The 9811-nt window shown below is 41.4% G+C and overlaps 1 protein-coding gene across 2 annotated transcripts; it reads left to right on the top strand.

The window, feature by feature from the left end:
- The first annotated feature begins 6572 nt into the window (after nucleotides 1-6572).
- ino80e (INO80 complex subunit E) lies at nucleotides 6573-9474 on the top strand. 2 transcript variants are annotated; one of them, XM_053881342.1, is made up of 7 exons: nucleotides 6573-6960; nucleotides 7026-7096; nucleotides 7167-7219; nucleotides 7442-7520; nucleotides 8089-8206; nucleotides 8447-8545; nucleotides 8767-9463. In XM_053881342.1, the coding sequence occupies exons 1-7, from the start codon at nucleotides 6880-6882 to the stop codon at nucleotides 8968-8970; spliced, it is 705 nt and encodes a 234-aa protein (XP_053737317.1). In that variant the 5' UTR covers nucleotides 6573-6879; the 3' UTR covers nucleotides 8971-9463. The 2 variants fall into 2 exon arrangements, with proteins under 2 accessions (XP_053737317.1, XP_053737318.1); XM_053881343.1 differs by lacking the exon at nucleotides 8447-8545 and having other exon boundaries at nucleotides 8767-9474.
- The last annotated feature ends 337 nt before the right edge of the window (nucleotides 9475-9811 follow it).

The following is a 9811-nucleotide window of genomic DNA, read 5'->3' as shown; positions in this document are numbered from 1 at the left end:
CACTTCACTCGACGTCAGCCGTTGTTTGTGTCAGTGGTGTCATGTGTCACCCATCACGCTGACTTGTTTTGATCTGGCACGACCTCTTCGCCACACGTCCTGGCCGAGCGTTCAAGACGTACATATTTATAAGCAGGCCGAAGGTCACGTCATAACAGGCTGTCATTGGAGCCGCAGCTTCCAGCTTTCTCTGGAATCTTCTTCAGTTGACGCAGAGCTATTTGATTTCATTTTTCTCTTGGCAAGATGACATTGGAGGTTGAGTCGCAAAATGTGGGCAACATTTTTAATCTGGATGATTACAGGTGCCTTCAAGGGTTCAATGACCTGCTCAATGACAATTAAATAGTCGCCATCGGGGCCTGAAACCATCCACATGATCCCCGGATATTCAGCCCTGCATCAGTGATGCTCAGCCTGTTTGGCTGGATGCACACAAGAAATTGCTTTGCCATCTTGTTTTATATTTTAACCCTGTGCCAAACGGAGGCTATAACGTGCATGAAATGATTTCAGTATGAACAAACTTATTTTGCTTCAGCATGTGTGCTGAGAACTTTCAGTGGCAGCCACAACCTGGACCCGTTCCAGGATTTTCCTAATGGGCCTGACTGCATCCTCCTGTGGCCTCCAACTACCTCCATTCTGCCGTGTGCGCTGGCCGACATCCAAATTCTTGTTCGACTTTTGTTCCTGATGTTCATCCTTGTCTGCCTGTCTGATTCATTTCCCAGATACCGAGCGGCTTCTGCTTTCTTGGTAGGTTAGTTTTAGCGATTTTGTGGTTTGTTGTAACAATTGTGTGTTTTGTTTTAGCGATTTTGTGTTTTTTTGTAACAATTGTGTGTTTGTTTTAGTGATTTTGTGTTTTGTTGTAACAATTGCGTGTTTTGTTATGGCGGTTATCTTTTGTTTTGTGAAAGTGTGTTTTGTATTAGTGTGTAGATTGTGTGTACTGTTTTGTGATTGTGCGTTTTATTTTAGCGATTGTGTGTTTTGTTTCAGCGATTTTGTGTTTTGTTGTAATAATTGCGTATTTTGTTTTGATTTTGTGTTTTGTTGTAACAATTGTGCATTCGTTTTGGCGATTGTGTGTTTTTTTTAGCGATTTTGTGTTTTGTTGTAGCAATTGTGCTTTTGTTTGGCGATTGTGTGCTTTGTTTTAGCGATTTTGTGTTTTGTAGTCACTATTGTGTATTTTGTTTTGTGAAAGTGTGTTCTGTTTTAGTGATTGTGTGTTCTGTTTTGTGATTGTGTGTTTTGTTTGAGCGATGATGTGTTTGTTTTGCACCTCTCAGCCACCATAGACTCTCCCTTTTTATCCCAAAGGTCCTCACTCTATCTTATTTTCCCTTGAGATTGAAATGAATTGTTGTTATTAACCCAAACCCATTATCCTATATATATCTAAAAGTAGCAGTAGCAGTGGAAGTGCAATGCTAAAATCCTGAAAAATTGTGTTTAGAGTTCTAGTCCAAAGTGCCTTTACCGACATGCTCTGTTCCGAGAGGCCGTGACGTCCCCTGTCCAGGAACCCTGCAGCTCACTGGAGGTGTTCCTAGGTCAGAAGCAACCCCTCCCTCCTGCACGTCCCACTTCTGCCACCAGGCTTCCATCTGACGGGACATGTTCAGAACTCCTCTCCAGGGAGGTGACGGGATGTTTCTCTTACTAACCACAGCTTGTTTGTAGTCACTGAAGTCAGGCCTCAGTGTTGCATGTTCACGACTATTGGCTTTAAAATGAAGTAAAGGGTGTCATATCTCCAAGCAACAAAGCAAGCAATGCTGCGTCCCAGTTGTTCTCAGAAGCTCCGCCCCCAAGATGAGGTCACCCGACCTCAGATTTCTCAGTCGGACGGTGGGAGAATCTTCACAACCGAGTTTGCTGTCCAAGATGGCTGCTTAGAATTCTTTGACACGCATATGCAGTATTTAGAAATGTTTCTGTAATTTTGAAATGTTCACGTGTATGTGAGCTACAACTCCATCTGTGCGAACAGTGGCTGTCACTAACTGAAACACAGCATAAGGTAGCAAAGATTGTAACCACCAGTCCTCATCAGATTCCCAACAATTCTCTTTGAAAGTCAGACAGTTTTGTTGGAGGGGAAACATTTTATTCCAGTGAAATGCCTGGGTCAACAACGGATGCAAAAATTCCACTTGAGGATGATCGGAATGTTACCACTTGGAAGTCAGAAGGTGCTCCAGCAGTGAGCATTTCAGCTGTTTCTTCACGACAACAGGCTCATTCAAGACGCTGCACAGCTCTGGCACTGCTTTTCTGCTGTCTGATGTGACTTCGAGGGTGGTTCCAAGGATGGAGGTAAGTCGTAGCTCGCCAAAGATACTTGATCACCGAGCGTAGGCTCAGGGATATATGGTTATGCACATGCTGATCCCTGCCTCACATGGATTACATGGCTGTGTACCACTCACCTGAGTCGTCTCAAACTGGTGTTTTGAAGTGATGGACGCATCTAGTCTCACTCCATAGCTTCCTCAGACCCTGGCTGCTCGCATAACTGCCACCATACTCCGAGGTAATAAAGACTTATATGTATTTTTAATCCATTTATTTTCCTAAGAGCACTGAACACTTTGTCAAACAGTTGAACAGGATTACAGAGCCGGTCTGAAGATGTTAATGGAGGCTGTGTTCTGTCCATTGTCTGTATCACATGGGTTAAAAAAGGGAAACAGAGGAACAGGAACTGACCCTGTTGTGAAGGTGTAGAGTGGTGCCATGGTGATGGCGTTGTAGAAAGAAACTTCCTCTTTCTCACAGTCTAAAAACACGCCGACTCGACATACGTGCGCTGAGATGTGGATCTTGCTGGGCGTTGGGTCCGTACACGCAGTGATGTTGCCTTCCTTCAGTGACAGTGTCCAGAGACCGCTCCAGGTGCCTGTCGAAGCCATCTCTCCTCTGGGGATGTCTTCTCGTGCAACACCCAGTCGCCACGCTGTTTTATCTCCAACGTCGACCTCCCAGTAGTGACGTCCCGTGGTGAAGCCTTGTTGGCCGAACACACTGTAGTAGTAACTGAATTGTTTTGGCCCCAGTGGAGGATCTGCAGGGTTTTTCAGCTCCTCAAACCACACAGAGGTGCGAGACGGAGAGACAGACAGTTGAGGATGGGCCGTCTCAAGGTCGAATGTCACCGGTGTCACATCTGCCGGAACACGAGATGTGAGTTTTCAGGATGTCCTGATACGTTTCAGTGAAGTTTCATGCGTACTTGGATAGAGGCAGCTTTTCATGTGCTTCCACACTCGATACTGGATTGGCCCCACAAACTGACCCGAGCGTACGTCTGAGTCCACTTCAGCGGGAGGATTGAAGCGCACTTGACACCTGTTTGGACACAATTGTGAATGAAGGAATTTTTTACTTTCAGAATTGATGTCATATAACACTGAAAAGTGCAGTATTTTTGACATTATAATTCATTCTTTTTTCCTCTTTATTTAAGCTTTTGAAGTGCCAAAATCGCCTCGCCTCTTACTCAAATACATGAAAACAGATCTTACCTTTTCAAAAGATCTTGAATTTCCTACAGAAACAAATCACACACTTTCTCAAGAACATTATTTCACACCGATGAGACGACTCAGGACTTCACTCTCACCTTTAGCATCCTGGGACTGTCTTCTTCAGCCAGTTTATCATTGAGCACTGCAATGGCTGTCTCAAGTTGCCTCCCTTGTTCTGCTATCTTCTTCTCTCTCTCCTTCAGCAGCTTCAGCAGCTTCTGCCGCTCTCTCTCCAGTCGCTGCAGGTCCTTTCCTTCCTCCTCATCCAGGAAACGATGAAGGTTCCGAAATTCTGCTCTGATTTCCCGCTCAAGGCCTTCAATGCCGTTCTGGCAGGAGAAATGACATGATCTATTTTCTTCTATTTCCATAGTTTATCTCTCACATGGACCAATATTACCTCCACTGCCACAGACTCCACGTAAGTCTCCCTCTCTGCTTCTCTGCATTGATCCAACTCTCGCTTGATTCTTTTGATGGCCTGGATGAGCTTGTCCTGCAACACAGGAATGGCAAAGACATTTGCTCTGGAGTTCCCCCTGCTGCCTGTTCAAACAACTCCAGTCGTCCTTATTACAAATAAAAGCAGTTGGCTGCTGTAATAAGACGTAAAAACACAAAAACACTGTGGCCAAATGTTTGAAAAAAAGCCCAGTAACTTGCTGTACTAATCTAGTTTAGTTGAAAATTCTGCTCTTTTATTTTAAAATATATGACTGGTATACATCTGAGTGCATCTTGATTCATCAAAATATATGAATTTAATGTCATTTTTCTCTCTCCCAATTAATCCTCCTATTGCATTTGTTCATTTTCTCATCATTCTAACTAAACTATCTTGGTTATTTTTTGCATTACACACTGAAACTTGTTAAATAATACATTTAATTATATAATTGATTTTTTTAAATTGGAATTGAAATATTATTATATCTATTATATTTTGTCTGTATTTTTTCTGGTAACCATTAGTTATACATGAAAGTTCAAGGTGACATCATAGTAGTGCCCTGAACATAGTTATAGTTGTCTTCTTACAGGACCCCAAGGTTAACACTCACCTTATGTTCAGAGAGACAGCTGTTATTGGAGTTGCTGTTGGACTCTTTGCTAAAGGTACGATGCATCGCAGTCTCGAAGGACCAAAGTGACATTAAAATCTAAAAAAAGGCCACAAAAATGATGGAAAGAGAGACATCTACAGACACAGGGAGAGGACAAACACACACCCCATCACTATGATAAAAACCTTTCAACAAGAGAATACATGATATTACAGATGAGCAGAGATCTGCAGTGGATATATGGATCCATTAAAAAAGTGCCAGAGAGAATGAATAGTGGGAGGAGAGGAGTGTCGCTGGCAGGCTCGATGCTTGGCACCGAAGATTAACATCAGCAGACGCAGAAGAGTCTATTTCTGTCGCCAGCTTCTTTGGAAGCAAACCAGAGGTGAGATATAGAGTTTCATATCAACAGTGGGGATGTGACAATGCCGGCTTATTTTTGTCCGCCGTGCTTCATGCCGCAGCGTGACTGTCCAAGCACGTCCGCAGCACCCTGGTCAGAGAAAGATAGCTGCTGTCATGGAATGTATATTCAGCTCTTTTACTCTCCTCCCCGAGGGACGCTAGGTCTGCACCTTCTGTATCATGCAAAACTAGTGCAGCTGAAATGAGAGGTTGATGGACATAGCTCATTTGATTCATTACTTACAGTCTGGCCCTCAAAATATTCCAGTGAATAGTTGTTACATTGTATTTGTTTTTATTGAAAGTTATCGGATTTTATTCAAATCTAATCCAGCAATTTCAAAAGTTTAATATTGTGGAGACTTTGTTGATTTTTTTTCTTCATTTGATGGGTTTACTTTTGTATGTAATTGGTCAACTACTTTTTTTTTGCAAACTATTCAACAATATGTTAAATATATTTCTTATATTCCAGTCGCATCATTCTGTATATAACAATTTTAAAACACTGTTATTTTATCAATGACCTTAAATATAATGTTGTTTGTGTAAAAAATATAATGCAAATAATCTTTAAACAAATATAAATTCATATTGCATTTATATTTCGTTTTTATGATTATCTTTTTTTTCTGATTTCTAAATCAGTATGTTTTTTTAAATTTCAACTAGCGTTCATTTCACTGTTTTTGTTTGTTTGCTTTTGAGCGTTATTATTATTATTATTATTATTATTAGTAGTAGTAGTAGTATTGCATTTTCCAAGGTGGAATTAATAGTATTAAATAACATCAGTATTTAGTGTAAAAGTAATTAGCAAATATAGCATTATACTATCAAGTAATGAATCATAAAATAATAATAAGGGCAAACGGGACCATCCTTTGTTCTTTTACTTTGAAACAATGCCCAATCTGAAACTTTTTGCCTCCGGCTGCGGTGACCCTGAGCACAAACAGTCACAGTAGTGGGGTTCTGTCATGCTGAGAAGAAACATTTCGCTTCCCTGCAAATGTACCTCATCAATAATTCATGTTGCTGACTCCTGGCAAATGTCGTGCTGAGCTAAGGTTGAGCAGCAATGAAATGATGCAGCAGGTGGAAGCAACAAAACGGCCAATAAAGACTCACAAAGAGATGAGGGGATTTGTCCTAGAAAGCTGAGACAGGAAATCTATGTTGGAAGTGAATGTTTCATCTGTGTACATGCTGGATTCCTCTTGTATCAACCAGGCAGTTGTTTCATACTGGCACTGTTACAGTAATGTCAGTAAGGTCAATATATGATAGATGTTTTATTTAGTACACGATAAAGTAACACCACAACCAAGGATATCATGTCATTCTGTTCAACATTATGCGTATTATTATAATAGCAACCAGGTATTACTCGCAGATATATTAAAACATTCTTTTCTGATCGAACACATTTGATATTTTCTGTCCATGATCCTATACAAATACAATAAAAAAAAAATACCCCCTATGCTGCAATGGTATTGTTTTGCCTGTAGGTGTCTCTCTCTCTCTCTTTGAGTTGCTCTTCGTGATTCGTTTTCACCACAGAAGAAGTGAATAGTAAACAGTCTCGGACATGGTCATGACGAAAATAGATGTCACCGTTATTTTGCACCAAAATCATATTTAGTTTGTATGCGGTTCTATAACTCGTTTTAAATTAGAGCTAAGTGTATTTCCGAACTTTGCAATCGGTTGAATCTTATGATATGAGTGAGCGTATTGGCGTTTGCTAATGTAGCTTAGCGTGTCGTAGCATGTCCGTAACACTTGCGATCGTCTGTCTAATATCATGAAAACGTTCATTTAGCCGTTGTTTTGTTAGGGCCTTTAGAGCGTGTTTTGCAAAAATGAACGGCCAAACGGACGTCGAAGTGGACTACAAGAGGAAGTACAAAAACCTGAAGCGAAAATTGAAATTTCTAGTCTATGTGAGTATTGTTGGATTTTGCCTTGAGTTTGGGACTGTCGTGGTTCATGCAGCGCTCACTTTCAGGAGCAGGAATACTTTCAGGAGGAGCTGAGAAGGGCGCGGAGGAAACTTCTCAAAGTCTCCAGAGACAAAAGGTCTCATGATGTTTCACAACGAGGTTGATCTTCGAGTATGGTCCATGACGAATGGGTTTGTTTTTTCCAGCTTTCTTCTGGATAGGCTGCTGCAATACGAACGGATTGATGAAGACTCTTCAGGTAACTTCGTTGTTGCAAGAGCTCTGCCTCAACAACTTTATTTTTTCCATTCTGGTTATCTTTTACATTTATTTAAACATCCATAAACTTGTTTTTTTTTAATGTGAATGTAATAAACATTATTATAGCAAGGTTGGTGGCGTCAGTTGACAAAACTCAAGCATTTTTCATGTTTGCCATTCATGATATCATGTTTACACATGAACTACTTTTCCTTTACAGATTCAGATGCAACTGTTTCGTCCGACAGTGAAGGGGAAGGTATCAGGGAGCGGGAAAGAGAACGGGAGGCAGCAAAGAAGTAAGCTGGGATTTCTACTCATGGGTGTAATTTCATTAAAATGTGAAAAGTGTCATGAAGCAGACATTCATATTCCACTCATAAATTAGGGCAACTTTCCTTACCATGTTGAGTGTGACTCACAGAGAGGTCACAATCATTTTCCAGGGGTTTCAGTGTTACATAACCATATTCAGGCAAATATTTCAGTGGCTGTTCTGTTAGCCATGAACGACCTTCATCTGGTTATGTTCCTGGTAAACAAAGCCACTGACTCATGTGAGGCAGAGCTATTTTAAGCATCAAAATCATCATCTGTCTTCCAAATCAATGGTTAGATCATAAGTACATGAGTGGCTCAGAAATTTGATTTCATCATATCTAGCGTAGGAAGGTTTGACTGTGCAGTCTGAGTCTACAAATGCACATCTCAATAAGTTAATGTTTGAGAACGGTTGTCAAACTATTTTTGACTAACATTTGTGTTCTGGAATTGACACACAACACATTCAGTTATGATATTCAGAAACATGTTCTTAATACATCCAAAATATCACACTGGACTTGTGCTTTTTTTGTGTCCACTCAGACGCAGGATCAGTCCAGGAGCGTGTCTTCCATCCTCCTCATCCACTCACCTCTCTCTGCTGTCCAGACAAGGGGTCAACCCCCTGCAGTCGTCAGGCTCGGGACCCTACCTCCACACCGTGAGTCGTCTCTTTCAAAATGTCCACCACTGATCTTCCACCTCCATCGCCAAACCTTTGATTTGACAATGTTGTCATTTTATCACCTGACTGTGTGACTCATGTTTGTATTTTTTTTGTTTCAACATTTGCGCTTCATTGTCCTCGCATTGGCTCATTGTCCTGTGTGTCTGTTTGTGCTGTGTCTGCCCACGCTGGCGTGCATGTTTCCTCATGTGGTCATTTGGCATTCCGGGGCAGATGCCCTTCCCACCAGAATATTTGGCTCCCCCAGCTGAAAGAGTGAAGAAAGAGAAAAAAACAAAGACGACAAAAAACAAGAAAGACGCCACGGGGAAGGTGAGAGAGAACAGCGGGCGGATGCTATGGAGGGATTTCATCAAATAATGCATAAGATGAAGAACGTTAAAGGATATTTGTTTGTTAATGTTACACGATATTAAGCTCAGACTCTTTACTCACCACTCAAAGGCATTTTGTCCTGTTTTCCATTATTAGGCATCCAGCCATCATCGCTTGTTTTTCTCACACTTGTGCTTCATTCTGACCTCTCCTGTCAGGTTGTTGCACCGCTGTCAGCTAATTACCCATCAGCCCCTGCAGCCTCCTCAGCAGCAGGCGGGCCCTTCAGCTGGGTGCCCAGACAGATGCTGAGCGGAGACGCTGCCGAGGAGGACGGGGACAGTGACGTGGACAGCGACAGAGATGAAGACCGAGGGGAAGGAGACGAGGCCGAGCTTGTCATCGATATCCCGAATGAGTGAGGGGGTGTGTCCGTGCCGGTGAGAGGAGGGTCAGAGACAGCACATTCATTATTTTTGCGAGAAAATTGTAAGAGGTCATAATGTAATGAATCATTTCCAGGCTTTCTTAAGGACTGTTCTGCCTCTGCTCTGGTCTGATATTTCAATTGAGGATACAAGTTAAATGTGAACCATTTTATGGAGTCATTTTCACACTTCTGGCTTCTTTCGAGGAGCGGTGACGCCGGGCGTGCCGTACACAATAACAGGAAATTCTCGCTTCTGTTCAGAAGCCCTTTTCTTTTGTAAATCATGTATCCTGCCATCTAACACAGCAGGGCAGCTCCAGGGTGTGTATGCGTTTGATAAGTCTGCACCGGTGTGTGGTGTGTGAAGATAAGTTCTTTTAAACGTACCACAAGTTTGGCCTCAATAAAGCAACCCGTTTGTTAATACATGGGTAAAATGTGTACTGTTTTTTTGGGGGGGAAGAGTTGCCTGCACGGTTTATTTTTTTCTTAAACCCTGCATCTCAAGAATCACTGAACAGAACTGGGAAAATAGTTAAATTGGACCCCAGACTGTTTATATTTCTAGAATTTTCAAATCAGCTGAAAATGTTATAACTGAAATACTGTTTAGATGAGATGACGAGACGAGATGAGATGATGCTATCGTGTAATGGGATTATTATTTTTTTAAAGACCAAATGCATCATCAACATAACATAACATAACAACCATATGTGCGCAGCAATGAACTAACATGGAAATAGTTCATAAATGTATATGAAAATATATATATATATATAATTACATTTGTATACCTATTAACATTAAAACATGACGCTGAAGTCTGGTGT

This window comes from Synchiropus splendidus, chromosome 12 (assembly GCF_027744825.2).
Source record: "Synchiropus splendidus isolate RoL2022-P1 chromosome 12, RoL_Sspl_1.0, whole genome shotgun sequence".
NCBI lineage: Eukaryota > Metazoa > Chordata > Actinopteri > Syngnathiformes > Callionymidae > Synchiropus > Synchiropus splendidus.
This window is presented reverse-complemented; position numbering and strand designations above follow the sequence as displayed.

What these genes read in the sequence shown, in the direction of transcription:
- ino80e (XM_053881342.1), top strand. Translation starts at nt 6,880, where the DNA reads ATGAACGGCCAAACGGACGTCGAAGTGGACTACAAGAGGAAGTACAAA. An exon ending in AAAGTCTCCAGAGACAAAAG is followed by an intron (nt 7,097 to 7,166) that starts GTCTCATGATGT and finishes TGTTTTTTCCAG; the next exon opens with CTTTCTTCTGGATAGGCTGC. An exon ending in AGAAAGACGCCACGGGGAAG is followed by an intron (nt 8,546 to 8,766) that starts GTGAGAGAGAAC and finishes CTCTCCTGTCAG; the next exon opens with GTTGTTGCACCGCTGTCAGC.